The sequence below is a fragment of the Rhinoderma darwinii genome, chromosome 7 (assembly GCF_050947455.1).
Source record: "Rhinoderma darwinii isolate aRhiDar2 chromosome 7, aRhiDar2.hap1, whole genome shotgun sequence".
NCBI classification, from domain to species: Eukaryota; Metazoa; Chordata; class Amphibia; order Anura; family Rhinodermatidae; genus Rhinoderma; species Rhinoderma darwinii.
This window is the reverse complement of record NC_134693.1, coordinates 25,724,049-25,742,974: the sequence shown is the minus strand read 5'-3', so window position 1 is coordinate 25,742,974 and position 18,926 is coordinate 25,724,049. Positions and strand designations below refer to the sequence as shown.

Genomic DNA, 18,926 nt, shown 5'->3' with positions numbered 1-18,926 from the left:
TAGAGATAGGTGTGGGACCCGCCTTTATCTGACATTTATAGCCTATCCTGTGAATATGTCATAAATGTCTCTGATGGGAAACCCCCTTTAAAGAGGCTCTGTCACCACATTATAAGTGCCGTATCTCCTACATAAGGAGATCGGCGCTATAATGTAGGTGACAGCAGTGCTTTTTATTTAAAAAAAGATCTATTTTTACCACTTTATTAGCGTTTTTAGCTTTATGCTAATGAGTTGCTTAATGCCCAAGTGGGCGTATTTTTACTTTAGACCAAGTGGGCGTTGTACAGGAGTGTATGACGCTGACCAATCAGCATCATGCACTCCTCTCCATTCATTTACACAGCGCATAGGGATCCTGCTAGATCGCTATGTGCTGTCTTATACTAACACATTAACAATACTGAAGTGTTTAGACAGTGAATAGACATTCCACGGGATCTCTATTCACAATCCGTGCACTTTGTTACTGTTTCTATGGCAGTTACAGCAGAGGAAGCGTGGTCTCGTTGTAACCCGTTATTTACCACGTAATCTCGCGAGATTACGCTTCCTCTGCTGTAACTACCACAGACAGAGTAACGAAGTGCAGGGATTGTGAATAGACATCCCGTGGAATGTCTATTCACTGTCTTAACACTTCAGTATTGTTAATGTGTTAGTATAAGACAACACATAAGGATCTAACAGGATCCCTATGCGCTGAGTAAATGAATGGAGAGAAGTGCATGAGGCTGATTGGTCAGCGTCATACACTCCCCTGTACATCGCCCACTTGGTCTAAAGTAAAAATACGCCCACTTGGGCATTAAGCAACTCATTAGCATAAATCTAAATTCGCTAATAAAGTGGTAAAAATACATTGTTTTTTTAAATAAAATGCATTACTGTCACCTACATTATAGCGCCCATCTCCTTATGTGGGAGATAGGGCACTTATAATGTGGTGACAGAGCCTCTTTAAGGCTTAATGAACAAGGCAAAGCCTGTAGCCACTACTAGGGCCAATTTACTGCATACTCTTTCAAAATTGAACTCCATAACACAACAGTATGCAGTAAGCTCCACCTAGTGGTGATTGCAAGCAATTAGGATTTTATCATTTGACATTATGCTCAGAGAATTTGGAACTTTTTATCCGAGAAACTGAACTCCAACCGTTATAAAAATGGATTAAGAAATTAATCGGTACGTGATGACATAGAAAATAAGTAAATCAACAAATTCTTAAAAAATAGGCTTAATAGGTCATTTTCTAATGACACATTTCCTTTTAAGTCGTTGATTGGTTGGGGGTGCTTACGCTGGGATAGCCATTGATCACCAGAACTAATCCTTGTATATTACAGTAACACAGAACCCAATGGAACGTCTGTCAATAAAGTTTCATAGACGCGGTAGAAGAATGTGGGCCCGAGAGGCTGGTGTCCCATCTCACAAACCCTAACTGGTAAATTTCTTCCGACATACCCCCGATGACAGACTAATTACCGGATAGACAAACTATAGATTCTCATGATCTTTTTTCTTATACTATCTCGAGTTCCTGCTTAATCAAAGCTGATTAAACTAATCAGTCCTTTCTATCAGCAGAACAGCTAATCTCCTCGCCTTCAGTTGATATCATCACTTGGTATTCTGAAAAAGCCACAGGAACGGAACGATTGGCCTGATCTTTATCTTTGGATTGCTCAATCTGTCAGGACATCTTGGTATAGCATGATATTATACAGATTATTACAATAACCTAATGCTATTAGGGAAATCATTGCTTTAAATGGTGCCACAGACCTGACAGAGGTGATGACTGAAATGGACCATTGGCCATTAATTTGTCAACCTCTTTTATGCAAAAGACCAACTACAGATGAAGCAATCTGCTGAAAATTTGATCCACTGAGGTTTATGGTGTGAACTGCCGATTGCCGGTGATTGAATGTTGCAATATAGTAAGGTTTCGACACTAATCTCACAATCAGGCCGTAAAAAAAAAAACAACAAAAACACCCCAGTATCTGTTGTGTTCCAAAAATAGCAAAACAGGGCTTCAGGCCCCATGTACACGACCGAATAATTTGTCTGTAATTGCGGTCCGCAATTACGGACCAATTCACTTCTAATGACCACTGACAACTTTCCGTATGTTACGATCCGTGGGTATGTGGACCCACTAGGCCGCAACACGGTAGCGGAGTAGCAGCTGGCCAAACATCAGTCCTAGTACAAGAGTACCTTTGATAGTCCAGACAGTAAAGGAGGCTCGGCACAGATGAACTTGCAGACACCAGACGTGGTGTATATCAGCAGGCGTGACAGGAGGCACAACACGGCTCCAACACTCTAAGGCACAGGAACAGATATAGCATGGGATACAGGTAGCTGGTGCTGGAACACTGGGAACAGGATAACACTAAGGGACCATTTGCAAGACTAACACGGGTAAACACAACAACGCTCAGGCAATGAGTGAAAGGGCTGAGCCCTTCTTATAGTCCAGGGTGATCATGGGTTAATTATTATTTTTATGTGCGTGCGCTGGTCCTTTAAGGCCGGGCACGAGCGTGCACGCAGAACGGAGAGGAAGTGAGCGCAGGCGTCTCCTGGGGAGATGCAGGCCAGATCCATGGCTGCGGCCGTCGGGGGGTGAGTAATCCTGATGGTCCGCGGCTGTGGATGCTACACGTATATCTTCGGGAAGGTGTCTGGGCCGGAGAAAACCTCCGCAAAAGATAGGACATGTCCTATCTTTTGCTCTTTACTGTCCGTGCTTGAATACTTTTTATGGGAGGATGGGCCGAAAATGTGTCTGGCTGCCCGCGGCCGCCAGCCGTGCCCGTAATCGCAGACCAAGGTTCCCACACAGACGGCGTACACCATAGTGGATGAAACGGCTCCCGTTCACATTCTCTATGGGGATGTATGTGCCGTATTCCATCGTTAATTCCATTCCGTCGTTAATTGACACATACAGAGATGAAAAAAAAAAAATGACAGCCCCCATAGTGAAGAAAAAGTTAGAAAAAAAAAAGTAAAACACAAAACATCAAATAAATAAAATTTATTTGAATAAAACACTAAAAGCAAATTGATATAAAAATATATTTTTTGCGACACCTTTCCTTTAAGTCCAGAATGAGCAGAGCTTTAAATAAACGAACTACAAGTTATACTGAATGTTTTAATACTAAAATATACATCAATCTGCTCAGCTACTCCTGCTCTATAACATGCTGCCCGCAGATTGGGCTACATTTTCAACGGGAAAGGTTCCCTTTAAGAGGCATGCGCCTCTGAATAAATTAGGTTCATCTTATTCCCGTGTGCTTTAGATTATATGAAACGATAATCTTAAAGGGGTTGTCCACAACCGGACAACTGATGACATCAACAGGATAGGTCATCAGTATATGATCGGCGGGGGTCCGACACACAGACCCTGCACCGAACAGCTGCTCCGGCCACCGGATGATGTTGTGAAAGGTATTCAGTAGTCAGAGCCAGAAGCAGATGGCTCCGACTACTGCATAGCGGCTGTGCTGCACCTCGGCCATTAGCTGCTTCTGGCATGAATGTCCGGTGCCCGGAGCCACTGATCGGTGCGAGGTCGGGGTGTCAGACCCCCCACTGATCATGTACTGATCATCAGCTGTCCAGTTGTGGACAACCCCTTTAATAAATTCCCGTCACTGTCTGCAGCTTTGCTTGGAACAGACATATGCAGATTTCCAAGGAAAATCTCTCGGCAATGTTTTTTGTGATTTAACTCTATCTGCAAAGTATTTCGTTTTCCATGATAAGGGGATGTGATAATAGTCAAGGTCTACGCATTGCTGCTCAGGAAATCAACTATCACCAAGGACTAAGAACACGGACATCTCTGGAGCTGCATCATTCCTCTTCTAGGTGATGTTAACAAGGGACATCGAAAAACACTGAACTGATCGGGTGAAGGCACAGGGACGACGCTGCAACTGGCACCAAGTCCCACACTTTGGAAGTGCAAGGCATCAACTAGAACGGGGTCAATGCCCAGCAAAGGGAACCCTGATGTAAAGCATATGGAGCCTCCAGCCAAAAACAGAAATGTGAATAGAACCATTTAAATGTATTGGTAATGTTTTTCAATGATAAGAAGCAGAATTAATATGGATCCATAATATGCAAGCGTGAGCCCTAATAAATACATATAATAGTTAACGCCGGCATTTGCTACATGTAATATCTTTTCTATAACTCTTAGGGTATGTTCACACGCAAACGCAAAATACGTCTGAAAATACGGAGCTGTTTTCAGGCGAAAACAGCTCCTGATTTTCAGACGTTTTTCTAGCAACTCGCGTTTTTTGCGGCGTATTTTACGGACGTTATTGGAGCTGTTTTTCTATGGAGTCAATGAAAAACGGCTCCAAAAACGTCCCAAGAAGTGTCCTGAACTTCTTTGACGCGGGCGTCTTTTTACGCGCCGTATTTTGACAGCGACGCGTAAAATTACACCTCGTGGGAACAGAACATCGTAATTCCCATTGCAAGCAATGGGCAGATGTGTGTAGGCGTAATGGAGCCGTTTTTTTAGGCGTAAAACGCCCAAATTACGTCTGAAGCCACTGCGTGTGAACATACCCTCAGACGAATGGACATGATGGAAAATAAGTTATTTTTGGCTGTTGCTCTTCTAGGTGATGGGGACAGCGAGATGCGGCTAATTTATAATAAATTTGATGTTTCTTACTACAGCTGTCTCTATATTAAACTGGCGTAAAAAATTCCAGTCTTAATAAATCTCCCCCAATTATTATTATTTAGGGACATTCATCAAAACTAATTCAAGGGAATTCAAGGGAATCTGTTTAGATACATCTCTATGTCATAAAAGAAGAATACAACGGGTCAGTTCAGACCCCATGCACACGACCGTAAAAACGCCCGTAATTACGGGCCCATAGACTTCTATTGGCCACGGGTACCTTCCCATTTTTTTACGGGTCCGTAAATATGGGTTAAAAGCGTGTGACAAAGGACCCATAATTTCAGCCAATATTTACAGGAGGGAAAAAATACGGTCGTGTGCATGGGGCCTTTCACTGAGTTTTTTGGCCCCGATTTAGACGCGGAATCAGTGCCAAAAAACTTCTGAAATCGCCCCCATTGATTTCAATGGGAGGCAGAGGCATTTACACTAGACTGTGGACTGACCGGCGGCAGCGTTTACACTAGACTGTTGACGGACTGACGGCAGCATTTACACTAGACTGTGGACAGACTGACGGCAGCATTTATACTAGACTGTGGACTGACCGGCGGCGTTTACACTAGACTGTGGACTGACCGACGGCAGCGTTTACACTAGACTGTTGACAGACCAACCGCAGCGTTTACACTAGACTGTTGACAGACTGACGGCAGCATTTATACTAGACTGTGGACTGACTAGCGGCAGCGTTTACACTAGACTGTGGACTGACCAACCGCAGCGTTTACACTAGACTGTTGACAGACTGACGGCAGCATTTATACTAGACTGTGGACTGACCGGCGGCGTTTACACTAGACTGCGGACAGACTGACGGCATTTACACTAGACTGTTGACAGACCAACCTCAGCATTTACCCTAGACTGTAGACTGACCGGCGGTAGCGTTTACACTAGACTGTAGACAAACCGGCCGCAGCGTTTACACTAGACTGTGGACTGACTGGCGGCAACGTTTACACTAGACTGTGGACTGACTGGCGGCAGTGTTTACACTAGACTGTGGACTGACCGGCGGTAGCGTTTACACTAGACTGTGGACTGACCGGCGGTAGCGTTTACACTAGACTGTGGACTGACTGGCGGCAACGTTTACACTAGACTGTGGACTGACTGGCGGCAGCGTTTACACTAGACTGTGGACTGACCGGCGGTAGCGTTTACACTAGACTGTTGACAGACCAACCTCAGCATTTACCCTAGACTGTAGACTGACTGGCGGCAGCGTTTACACTAGACTCTGGACTGACTGGCGGCAGCGTTTACACTAGACTGTGGACTGACCGACCTCAGCGTTTTCACTAGACTGTGGACTGACCGGCGGCAGCATTTACCCTAGACTGTAGACTGACCGGCGGTAGCGTTTACACTAGACTGTTGACAGACCAACCTCAGCATTTACCCTAGACTGTAGACTGACTGGCGGCAGCGTTTACACTAGACTCTGGACTGACTGGCGGCAGCGTTTACACTAGACTGTGGACTGACCGACCTCAGCGTTTTCACTAGACTGTGGACTGACCGGCGGCAGCATTTACACTAGACTGTGGACTGACCGGCGGCAGCGTTTACACTAGACTGTGGACTGACCGGCGGCAGCATTTACACTAGACTGTGGACTGACCGGCGGCAGCGTTTACACTAGACTGTGGACTGACCGGCGGCAGCATTTACACTAGACTGTGGACTGACCGGCGGCAGCGTTTACACTAGACTGTGGACTGACCGGCGGCAGCATTTACACTAGACTGTAGACTGACCGGCAGCAGCATTTACCCTAGACTGTAGACTGACCGGCAGCAGCGTTTACCCTAGACTGTAGACTGACCGGCCGCAGCGTTTACACTAGACTGTGTACTGACTGACTGGCGGCAGCGTTTACACTAGACTGTGGACTGACTGGCGGCAGCGTTTACACTAGACTGACCGGCCGCAGCGTTTACATAGCCAGTAAACTCCTATGCTCCCTCTAGTGGCGGCTGCAAGCAGCCAGAATGTTGTAAATCTAATAAGGCATATGGGCATTCCAGCAATTATCGCACGCAACACAGTGTAAATCCATCCATAGACAGAACGACGGTCGTTATCGCTCGTATTGAGGGTATGGACAGCACAGGACAACAGGCTGATTTACACCCAACAACTCTCATCGTTTCACTCTCTGTGACAGTGACAGTGACCGCGCTCCTCCAAGTTCCATCAGTTCCCCACGTGTTCTACTCTCCTCAAGAACAAACTTCCTGAATAACTTTACAACGTTGCAACAAAGGCCGCACTGATTGGTGAATTATAGTGAGCTCCGCCCCTCTGCTATTCTTTCACCATAGGTAGGCTGGCGATAGGCCATGTGATCACCTCTGTCGTTCCTGATTGGATGGAGTGGTGATCCCGGCTTCTGCGAGGCCTGGAACACCGGGTGGCTGTTAACTGTATACCGTGTCATCGCTGCGACATGCCCGCAAGAAACCCTCACAAAGCCACCTGCCCGTGCCCGGCCACTCACGGCGATAACTCTGGGGGCAGGGAAGAGCCAGAAACGGAGGGCAACGCTGAGGATTTAGAGATCACTAAATCTCCCAGTGACCCGAAGAAATACCGGTTAGTATTATTATCGTTATCATTGTGTGGCGTCACAGCCTGACCTAATCCTCTGACGTCATATTGTCCTCAGTCCAAATACTGTTCCTCTCATTGCTGTCCCCGTCCTGTGCTGCCTTCTGTGTCCACTCCCTGTGCCAGTGTCTTGTGCCAAGTGCAGCTCCCCTTCCTGGATCTTGTGCCATGTGTTGACCCCTCCCTTTGCCAGGTGCTGCCTAATCCTACCTGGTCTAGGTGCAGTTCTTCCCTTGGGTCTTGTCCTAGGTGCTGCCTCCCCTACCTGTGCCAAGGGCTGCCTTCCGTGTGCCAGTGTCTTGTGCCAGGTTGCTGCCCCTTTCCGTGTGCCTGGGGCTGCCCCTTTGTGTGCCAGTTTCTTGTTGCAGGTGCTGCCCCCCTCCTGTGTCAGTGTCTTGTGCCATGTACTGCCCACCTGCTGTTCCAGGTGCTGCCTTCCCTCCCTGGGTCTTGTGCCATGTGCTGCCCCCCTTGCTGTGCCAGGTTCTGTCACTGTTCCAGTTGTTGGCTCGGTCTGTCGGTCTTTCATGCCGGTTGTTCTGTCCCTTGACTATTCAGCCCCGTCCCAATGCTTGTGCCAGTTAGAGCCCCTTACATATTCAATTTCTGTGTGCCCCTGCTTTGTAGCTGTCCCATCCCTTGTGCCAGTTACTGATTACTCCTGTGCCAGTTGCTGCCTCATCGTTGTGCCATGTTGCTGCTTTGTGCCACGTTTCACTTCAGTTTGTGCCCACCCCTTTACCCTCAGGGCACTGGCTGTTTAACACCCTCGTAGACTACAATAAATAATACATTCTGATTAGTTTGCTGCTATGTTATTTGGGCGCTGGGACGTGTTGTGTTCCACTATTATAGACCCGCTCATTATAGTCTGCGCCAGTAAACACTGAAAACGTGCAATCATTACGGGGTATTCCACATTTATTTTAATAAAGCTTATTAAAAATTCTGCAACTTTCTAATATACTTTGTGTTTTATTTCCTAACAATTTTAAAGATCACTGCTTGCCATCAGTGAACAGGAAAATTATTGTTTACACCCAGAAGCTGAAAACGTGTCCAACCTGAATATTTTTTTTCAATATTATTTTTTTTTAACCGTTGAGAGTTTGCTACGATTTGTATTAAAGGGGTTTATCAAGATCCCAATTAAATTCACTAACAGCCGAAATGGCCTAAAATAACAAAAGAACCAATACTCACCTGACAGACCCACTGCTGCTCCAGTGATCCCCGACACTCTGTGTTTACGCAGCTGCAGCGATGGCGTGCTCCCATGTGACCACTGCAGCCAATCACTGGCCTCGGTGGTACACTGCCGGACTTTGTTTACTTGGCTTCAGCAATGTCGTGCCGTAAATCGCTGCAGTGTTGACATCAATGAGTTTGACACGTAAAGTCTACGTGCGACCAATGACTGTCTGCAGTGGTCACATATCAAGACGACACGTCGCCGCCGGAGCTGGGTTAGCAAAGACCGGTGGGGAACCAGGGTAACGTCGTTGGGCAATTGTAGAGGTGTACAAAACCTATATAGAGGACAACCAAAGCCTCACACCCCATGTAAACCAACAGACCGCAAATTGCTAGTACTCAAATAAATTGGAGGGGTCCATACAGCTAAAAGCTGCACATGTAATAAGTGATGGAAACTCCCATGATATGACCACTAAACCTATAGAAGAAACGAGTCTGATTCCACCAATACGAATATAAAATTACAAATTTTACAACAATTTGCTGTCCATGGTTTCAACGCACCAACTGGCTTCAATGGGCGGCTAGGTGCGTGAAAACGCACCAATATAGGACATGCAGTGAGGTTAATGCTTGTGTGAATAGCCCCATGAAATCAATGGGGCCGTGAGCTGTACACGGACGAGAACGAGAATCACGCTTGTCTGAATGAGCCCTTACACAGGAATCTTCTGCTAGGGGGCGATAACAGCTTCTGTTATGTTAACCCTCTGAGTACCCATGTTTTACTACTGATCTGCCTCTGCACAGTTGTAAAGCCTCGCTGCTCGGGGGTTCACATAAAAGAAGAGGTTTTCTCTGCCTAGCTGAGGGAGCTGTCACCAGTTACATAATGTTCAGACGAGCAGCTATAGAGCACACAGGTAACACTCTACTGGTGGTCAGGAGGCAAACATAATGCGACATCAGTTCCTCATGAAATACTTTGGGTTTCAGGGGTTAATATTACATACAGCAGCACTGAGCAGATCAGCAGAACCAGTCATCACACAGGACGCCCGCACTCAGCAGACTTCTGATTGGAGTTTACAAAAGTATTTGGAGAGAGAAAGACACAAAGTTCCCCAACCAAGTAACGTACAGAGCTGCTGTGCACCTTGTTGGCAGCAGAATCATAGCTGCTAAGTACCGGCTGCAGGCGTGTGCCCGGAGCGTCTCGTCAAGTTTAGAACTCCGCGGTCCGTCGTCTTCATTATTCCTCATCTTTTCTCTCTGTTATATCCCTATAGATTTATTCAGCTGGACAATGGTCTCCGAGCTCTGCTCATCTCTGACATGGCCTCAGTGGGTCACGCTGCCTCTGAATCCTCTGATGAGGAGGAGGAGGAGGATGATGAAGAGGAGGAGGATGATGATGAAGAGGAGTGGGACTCTGAAGATGAGAACGAGGGGGATGAGTCTGAAGATGATGAGAATGAGGACTCGGACAGTCAGTGTACAAAGGACAAGAAGGGGTGCACTGAAAAGCTGGTATTGTGAACGTTTGTTTTTGCTGTCCTGATTACACAACTGTTCACATTCAGAACAATCTGGCACAAATCTGGATCAAAATCGGCACATTTCACCATTTACGTTGCATAGGGTGAAATCCGCTGCATTTCCGCAACATATTTGTCATTCTACGGATTTGACAAACCACTCCGTGCCCTTATTTCCAGTAAATTGCCGTGGATTTATGGTGCGGTAACCGCACTGAAAATCCGTGTCAATTCCGTCAGGTCTGAACATACCCCAAGGGATTGTGAAAACCATCAATACTTATTATGATGATATGATTGGCCGAGGACCGAGAACAGCAGAATGTGATGTATTAAAGGGACTTTCTAGTTTTATGTCAATCTAGCTTATTCAATGAATAATGACGTTTTGAATCTTTTCTGTATACCTTGCTTTTCAGTTCCTTGCTATTCTCAAGATCACTGGTTGCTGTCATTGAATAGAAACATTATTTTTTTCCATCCAGAGGCTGAAAACCTGTCCTGATGACGTCCTACTCACACGTGTGCATTAGCTCATAACAAACTGTGTCGCTGTCAGCAGGACATGATCAGGACAAATTTTTACTATAAAACAGTAAGATTGTCCCGGATTTCCGATACAATTTTTATACTGGAGGGCTTCCCAGATAGCAACCGCGGTTAAGTTCTCAATCACAGTGGAGTGTATAGCTCTCCTGACATCTCCTGTTTTAATAAAAACTTGTATTCCCCATGAAATAACAATACTAGAGCATCTTTTTAGTTCTCTGTGTTGTCGTTCCTCTGTTGTTCCTCCTAGAAATTTATGAATAAACAACTGGGTGTTACCAGTGTGTGTGTGTGGGGGGGGTGTCCTTACTCATTCTGACACTGTCCAATCAAAGCTCACAGTCTCCGACTATGTAGGGACACGCACCTTTTGACTAGGGAGACGGTAACACCCAGTTGTAAATTTATTTCTAGGAGGAATAACAGAGGAACGGCACAACGCAGAGTTCTTAGATTAGATATTCCAGAATTGGGATTTTATGGGGAATACAAGTATTTACTAAACAGGGCATGTCAGGAGAGGGGACAGGTGCTCTTTAAATCTGGCTTTGTGAAGGGAATCAGGGGATGTGAAGCTCTGTAATAGCAAAATAGAGCCACCATAAATATATGATACATTTAATCCGTACATCATTTTGGACCAATTTAGATTGGAAAAACTAAACAAAATGACGATGTAAGGTGGGCCTTCACCTATAGGAAACTGGCGTGTTTATATGAAATGGGTATATTCCTGGGAAAACTCCTATAAATTCAGTGTTTAGCGTTTTCTTTTCTGGATGAGCTCAGAGTGAACGTGACTTGTTGGGGGTAATAGAGCTTTTTGGTCTAGATTGAGTTTAAGTAGAGCAGTTCCTGTAGAAAAAAAGAGAGGCTATGAAGGCATCATCCATTTGTACATATTGTTTTTGAGAAGCATTGTGTGATCTGAGGAGGGGCGGCCTGTAGTAGTAAGTCCTAGCAGACCAGATCTTCTCAGAACGCCGGCCCCGCGATCCCCATACACAACAATGTGATCATACTTTCCATGCCTCGCCGTTCTTATGTTTGCTCATTAAGATGTGGTCAACATTCAGCGTTTTTCATCCATTACCTGGAGCCCGTGTAATCGGTTGTCCATCTCTCTACAGTCTGCTGCCGCCCTTTGCATCGGAGTGGGAAGTTTCAGCGATCCAGAAGATCTGCCTGGATTAGCGCACTTCTTGGAGCACAGTGAGTCACACATCATAAAATGTTTCCGCTATTTGTTCTCCCAGCATTTGTCTTCCATATCCACTCTTCTTCCAATCCCCCCACCTTGCCCTCACTGCTATAGTTTACAAAGAAAGTTATGGAATGTTCTTATAAAGCCATTCCTCCTCGGGTTAAGGCCTTTTTACATCGGCCATAGATCGGGCAAACGAGTGTTCATGAATTCTTGTTCCTGGTCATTGCCCTGTGTAAACAGGGCAACGATTAGCCGACGAACGAGCAAACCCTTGTTCGCCGGCTGGTCACATATTTTAGGCAGCCCGATCGGCAGCACATCTTCCTCTGTAAATAGGGAGATGAGCTGCTGACATGATGGAAATGTATTGGTTTTTTGATGGTGCCAATATATTTCTTTCATATAATATAACTTTTTTTTCAAGTATTCCAGTTCTCGGCAGGTCACAAGGGTAAATGACTCCGATCACCTGACAAGTGATTATATTTGACTAGGTTGTGATGAGGCTGGTGAATCAATAGAAAATTAGATATGTAGATTTTTATGTCATACTTGGGCTTCTTGGCGGCTTTTGGTCGCCCGCAAGGCATAGTAAAACCTCAACGATGCTGCGACCTCAATTTTTCTCTAGGAGCCAAAGTTTGCAGGCAACTTGTGATCGTCACACACCTGTTTTCCCCATAGGAAATAATTGAGGTAGCATAAAAAACTTTTGAAGACTATCTAAAAGTAAACCTAGCATTAAAACCCGAGAGAAAATTCTGTGCCCATGTCTACATATTTCTTCTTACAGTGGTGTTCATGGGCAGTGAAAAATACCCAGATGAGAATGGCTTCGATGCTTTTCTTAAAAAACATGGAGGCAGTGATAACGCCTCGACCGACTGTGAGCGTACAATTTTCCAGTTCGATGTACAGAGAAAGCATTTTAAGGAGGCCCTGGACCGGTAAGAGATTAGCTGTCTGCTTCTGTTTACTCTCTAGTACTACTCAGAACCCATGCTCCAGTGCCGGGGGATGGTAGCTGTATTCCCCTTGCGGGGGGGGGGGGCAGAACCACCCGTCTGCTCTATGCCGGTATCGCCCATTGATCGCAACAGACCACAGGTGACCAGACTTATTTGATCACTACCTAGTCGTGGATCAGGAGTATAAAACAAAATGTTAAATAAGAGTCTTAAAAGGTTTATCCAATCTTCTAGAGTGATGGTATATTGCTAGGATATGGCAGAGGCACTACAGGTCTCGGCCCTCCCCATACTGCACGGTGTTCTTGTCAGCAGACACTTAGCGCTTTCTGCTGATGGATGGAGCTGTCAGCAGCATCTTGACATTTGTTCATGTTGCCCTTTTGGATAACATTTTCTACTGTTGGGCCCCAGTCCTGTTCTAACAGGACCGACAGGTGGAAACAGCACTTCATACTGGAAAGGATCCCACCATGTTCTACCACCATGAATGTATGAAGGGAGAGAGAGCATCACATTCAACCTACTGAATTTACTATTTTTATACTTCATTGCTTTCCCAGCTGTAATATTTCATTTAGCTGTTCTCTGTTGTTTTCTCAGGTGGGCACAGTTCTTTATCTCCCCACTGATGGTCAGTGATGCCATAGACCGGGAAGTACAAGCTGTGGATAGTGGTAAGTGTAATGTGTCTCTTATCTTTCTGCAGTTTTCCATAATTTTTTATTTTTTTACTGAAGAGATAAATTTTGCGATCTGATATTATTGCAGAATACGAGCTCGCTCGGCCCTCTGACTCTAACCGAAAGGAAATGCTTTTTGGGAGTCTGGCAAAACCTGGTCATCCAATGGGAAAGTTTTTCTGGGGTGAGTACTTTAAAAGTCAGATTAAATGTTTGTCTACGTTCTCTCCCTCACCACCACTTTGCTGCAGCGTTTTTTGTGGTAGAGGAGCGTGGACCGCTCAATGTCTGTGCTGCTCGCGGAGCATAAAGTACAGACCGTCTGATGGTCCTTGGGCTCGGTCTCCTTGGATCCCATATTCTGTACATAACCTTTAAGGTGCGACTCCTAGTAAAAGAATAGGGACATTGCAGCAGGTCTCATACTGCAGAGGGAGTTAAAGGGTTGTCTGAGATTAAAAATAAAGGGCTCTAGGTTTGTTTTTTTCGGCAGAAACAACCCCACTTTTGCCTGTGTGTGGTGTTTTTTGTTTTTTTTGAACGTCCGTTCAGTTCTGCTCTCCCGTCCGCACTAACATCGGATGTGGAGAGACGGTCCTGCGTGCTGGTCGGCACTGGTGCCCTGGTAACCATACGACCCCTGAAGAGAGTATCGTGCACGGGTCCAATTCTCATTAATTGGACCTGTGCACAAACCTCGTAAGGTTGCCACAACAGCCGTAGAAATCAGCACGCGGGACCGTCTCCCCACGCCCGAAGTTAGAGTATAACTGGAATGACCCTTTAATCCCAGACCAAACCCTTTTCAGTATTACAACATTGCATATTATGTTAGGGTTATGTTTACACTTGGGTTGGGGTTCCCAGTTATAACGGAGACCACAACTCCTTGTCTGATACCAACGGCGCCTGGCAGACCCCATTTGACTTACGATGGAGTTTAAGATCTTGAAGTAGAATGGTGGTACGTTTTGGCTAAACAGGTACCATCTTGTTAAGTTCCTGCTTATCTTATCCTACCTGGATGTAGGTCTTATATTTCTCTTGAATTTGCAGGAAATGCTCAGACTTTGAAATATGAACCTGAAAAGAAGAACATTGACACCCACACGCGTCTCAGAGAGTTTTATAGGACGTACTACTCTGCCCACTACATGACCTTGGCTGTACAGTCTAATGGTATGGACGCCTGTCGTAGAAATATAAATCAAGACCGTTAGAAAAGTCCTGTTACTTATTCTGACACCCCTGATCTCTACAGAAAACCTGGATACACTAGAAGAATGGGTGAAGGAGATCTTTAGCCAGATACCAAATAAGTACGTTTTGAGGGACTCTTCTTTTATATCATTTATTGGGGTTTCCCATTATGGGACTTGTATTCTGCTCTGAAGTTAAAACACTCCTATTCTCAACATGTTTTTACAGTATTAAAAAAGTTTTGTTTTTTTCCATAGCGGTTTGCAAAAACCAGATTTTAGCCATCTGAGGGAACCATTCGACACGCCAGGATTTAATTCACTTTACAGAGGTTTGTATTGGGAACATGCTTACTAATGTAGACTTACCGTCTGCGTTGTTAGTATTGCTGCCTGAATATTGCCTCCTTCCCATAATTTCTAATAGGGCTATCTTGAAACCACTTTTCAGTTGCTTTTTACTAAAAGGGTTATCTCCTGAAGACCATCCCTCTCCATATTCCCTATTTGGGCATATGGGCGTTATCAAGGGCATCACCTGCCGGGGACCCCCCTCTAGGAGTGGCTCTACGTTCTGTCAGGTTTCCATTGTATTACAAGGACGTATATTCGTTTAAACCACTGCTATGTAATACTAGAGCGGCTGCTGCAGGGGAAATGTCTGCCTGGCAGCAGCTTCCCGGCAAAATCAGATGTATGGTTTTTATCTCATTGGTGATGATGTGATCTTGGAAACGAGTGCCTTGTTCTAAGCTGGATGGGGGGTTATTCTAAAGCCGACTGTGAGGTTTTCTGATGTCGTGACATTCTCGAACTAGATAAAGTTCAGGTTTTGGTGTAACTGCCCACTCTGATGATAGCCTATGTATAATCAAGTGCTGCTGACGTTGGCTGTTGATATTGATGTCCAGCAAACACGCAATATAATATGTACCATCTCTTGTGTTTGTGCTTGTAGTTGTCCCCATTAAGAAGGTTCATGCTCTTACTATTACGTGGGCTCTTCCAACCCAGGAAAAGTTTTACAAGTAAGTACCCATTTGGCATGAGCGATGGTCAAGTTGGGAGTTGTAATGGCTATCACCCATCTTTTCTGCAGACCTACAACAGAGGAATAATCACACATATTAGTTATAAGGTCTGAATATAATTTTAACAACTCGACAGGAGAGAACGCAAGGACTTGTCTTCTGCGATATCGATAAGAATCATATTGCAGTGATTTGTCTTCTAGTGAATAGCAAATACCTAAAGTCTGAGCACTAGGCATGGTCATGGTTTTAAAAGGGCCAGTCCGCTCTCCTGAAATGTCTGTTTTAGTAAATCCTTGTAGTCCTCATACAATAACAAGGATCTTTTTTTTTTTTAGAACTCTGCATTGTACAATTCCTCTGTTATTCCTCTTACAAATTTATGAATAAGTTGACAACAGGGTGTTACCAGTTGGGGTTGTGTCCCTACATAGTCTTAAAATGTCCAATCATTGCTGGCAGATTGACTGTAGGGGAATGGTAACACCCCGCTGTCCATATTATTTATACATTTCTAGGAGGAATAACAGAGGAATGGCACAATGCAGAGTTCTAAAAAGAAATGCTCCAGATTTGTTATGTCGTGGGGAATACCAGTATTTACTAAAGCAGAAATGTCAGGAGGGGTGACAGGTCCTCTTTAACTTGTCACTTCTGATCTAAATTCTGTTTTGAGAGTTTGATTAATATATTAAAATCTGTTTTTAGGGTGAAACCTCTTCACTATATTTCGTGGCTCATAGGACATGAGGGTAAAGGCAGCATCCTGTCCCTGCTGCGCAAGAAGTAAGTCCAGCATTCTGTTCTGTGTGGGGGGATTTGTTGTGTTGCTTCACGTGTAGATGAAGAGGTTTATGTTAAGTGTTTTCCGGGACTTTGATATGGATGGCCTATTTTTAGGGTATGCCTTCAATACAAGATTGGTGGGGGTCCGACTCCCGACACCCCCACTGAACAGCTGACTAAAGGGGCTGCAGTGCTTGTCTGATGACTGCTGCACCCCCTTCATTTTTTTTATCAGTCACAGCACCGTACATTTGGTAGTGGCTGTTCTTGGTATTGCATCTTAGTCCCTTTTACTTGAATGAGACTGAGCGGCAATACCAGGCACTGTTACTTCAAAATGGTGCGGTGCTGTGTCTGATAAACTAAGGATGTTGTGCTGACCGGAGTGCTGCGGCCACTTCTCTTGGTAGGGTCCGATAGTTGGGCCCCCACCAATCCGATATTGATGGAATATCTTAAAAGTAAGCCATCAATATCGAAGTCCTGGAATACCCCTTTTAAAGGTTATGTTTACCCTTGAACACCATTTTAGAGATTAGTTGTGTTTGTTTGTTCTCATACTTATTTTTTACTGCAACTCTGGACTATAATACAGACCAGTACAAGACAAGTAATGCGATAGATTTCCAAAATTACTCAACTCTGTAGATTAATTTTGTAATATGGTGTCCAAAGATGAACATACGCTTTAATTTAGCAGACAGGGTGGAGCCGTAGCTGTGATGCCCTGAGATCTGGACGTGAAGGCTGCGTGGTCCGAGCACAGCACCAGCCTTTCTCCTGCATGTAAGCTTTTCTTCTGTTCTTCATTCAGCATTTCCCCTCCTATATGCATCCGCTGCTGCTTTATTGTATAATTAGTTTTATCTAGTCTCTTTAAAAAGTAAACTATACTTTACAAACATTTTTGACATGTCAGAATTTTTGACATGTTTTCAGTACGGGACCGTAGTTCTGCAGAGAGGCAGGGACTCCTAGCGTCATAGATAACGATGATGCTAGGAGCCCAGCTCCCTGCACTGTGTTCGGTCCGGGAAATGCGTCCGACCTGCGGACCGTATATCACGGACTGAACACGCTCCTCTGAATCCGGCCTAACCAGGAGCGGCGATCACAGCTGAAGGTGCAGGGTGTTCAGCTGAACACTTCAGCACCTTCATTTCAGCTACGGTGCGGGTCTCGGCATCCCGGACCCCTACTAATCACAACTTCTGATATGTCTCTGTACTTTTCCAAAAACTTTTGAAATGTTATAGTTACTTTTTAAGGATATTGTCACTCAGCAGCTGCTTTATATTAGCTGTGAAATTGGATCCTATATGTTTGGTTTCGCCTCTCAGGTGCTGGGCACTCGCTCTGTTTGGAGGGAACAGTGAGACGGGTTTTGAGCAGAATGCGACATATTCGGTGTTCAGTATTTCCATCACACTGACAGATGCAGGATGTGAACACTTCTATGAGGTATGAAAAATAAGCGCATTCCCTTTAGGCTACATGCGCACGTAACGGCAATGCTGCTGATTTTTGAGGTGTAGATTTTAAAATCTGCTGAATGTCCTTTTTCTTGCGGATTTTTACCGCAGATTTCACCCCTTTCAATGAGCGAGCTGAAATTCACAGCAAAATCTGTACGTGTAACATGAGGGTTTTGCTGTGGATTTTTCTATTACGTGTGCATTTATAATAATGCAAAGTTGTTAATTTTAATCATACATTTGCAGGAGGAATAACAGAGGAACGGCACAATACAGATTTATAAGAAAAGATGCTTTACAAAATTGTTATTTTAAGGGGAATAGAAGTATTTACTAAAACAGAGGTGTCAGTAGAGCTCATGGGGCCCCTTTTAGCAATGGCATAGATTGTTTTTGTTTTTTTCCTGGATAGTCATTTGACATAATTTTATGCAAGGCATTAACTAGATTTTAGAAGTGTTTTGTTTTTTTTCCCCTCATTTATTTTCTAGGTTACTCATTTCGTATTCCAGTATCTAATGATGTTGCAGCAACTGGGCCCACAAGAGAGGTAGGTAATAATACATATAATAAATCTATGTATTGGTCTATTCTGACTTTGACTGATTCCTTGTCTCTATCTCTTCAGGATCTTCCAGGAAATTCAGAAAATTGAGGCCAATGAATTTCACTATCAGGAACAGGTACCAAAGATGTTAAGGGAAATGTTGGTTTCTAATGTTGACCAATCAGGGTAGAGTGTGGAAAAACCTTCCAGTTATAGAAAACTTCTGACTAATCATAGAAACTTGTCAAAAGTTTTCATCAGTGGGGGTTTCTGCACTGTGACCATCACCGTTTGCTAGAAACGGCTAAAAAATACCAATTCATACCAGCCTGGCATATACCAAAAGGACACACTTTTGGCATACGCTGGGTGCATAGGGCCTT

The 18,926-nt window shown here is 44.6% G+C and overlaps 1 protein-coding gene and 1 long non-coding RNA gene across 3 annotated transcripts in view; one reads left to right on the top strand and one right to left on the bottom strand.

Annotated features, from left to right (window-relative positions):
* Window positions 1-7,741, bottom strand: part of LOC142657699 (uncharacterized) — a 21,100-nt gene extending 13,359 nt beyond the window's left edge. The window contains exon 1 of one of the 2 annotated variants that reach the window (XR_012849967.1): window positions 7,574-7,741. This is a non-coding gene — a long non-coding RNA (uncharacterized LOC142657699). Of the gene's footprint in view, window positions 1-7,392; window positions 7,541-7,573 lie in introns of those variants that run through there. The other variant, XR_012849966.1, reaches the window with a different exon arrangement.
* Window positions 7,091-18,926, top strand: part of NRDC (nardilysin convertase) — a 25,895-nt gene continuing 14,059 nt past the window's right edge. The window contains exons 1-14 of the mRNA XM_075832992.1: window positions 7,091-7,348; window positions 9,850-10,090; window positions 11,778-11,859; window positions 12,648-12,801; window positions 13,426-13,499; window positions 13,594-13,689; window positions 14,562-14,684; window positions 14,767-14,824; window positions 14,963-15,036; window positions 15,663-15,732; window positions 16,444-16,521; window positions 17,862-17,982; window positions 18,488-18,546; window positions 18,625-18,679. Of these exons, the coding sequence (XP_075689107.1) occupies window positions 7,203-7,348; window positions 9,850-10,090; window positions 11,778-11,859; window positions 12,648-12,801; window positions 13,426-13,499; window positions 13,594-13,689; window positions 14,562-14,684; window positions 14,767-14,824; window positions 14,963-15,036; window positions 15,663-15,732; window positions 16,444-16,521; window positions 17,862-17,982; window positions 18,488-18,546; window positions 18,625-18,679 (1,431 nt within the window). The 5' untranslated portion in view covers window positions 7,091-7,202. The remainder of the gene's footprint in view (window positions 7,349-9,849; window positions 10,091-11,777; window positions 11,860-12,647; window positions 12,802-13,425; window positions 13,500-13,593; window positions 13,690-14,561; window positions 14,685-14,766; window positions 14,825-14,962; window positions 15,037-15,662; window positions 15,733-16,443; window positions 16,522-17,861; window positions 17,983-18,487; window positions 18,547-18,624; window positions 18,680-18,926) is intronic.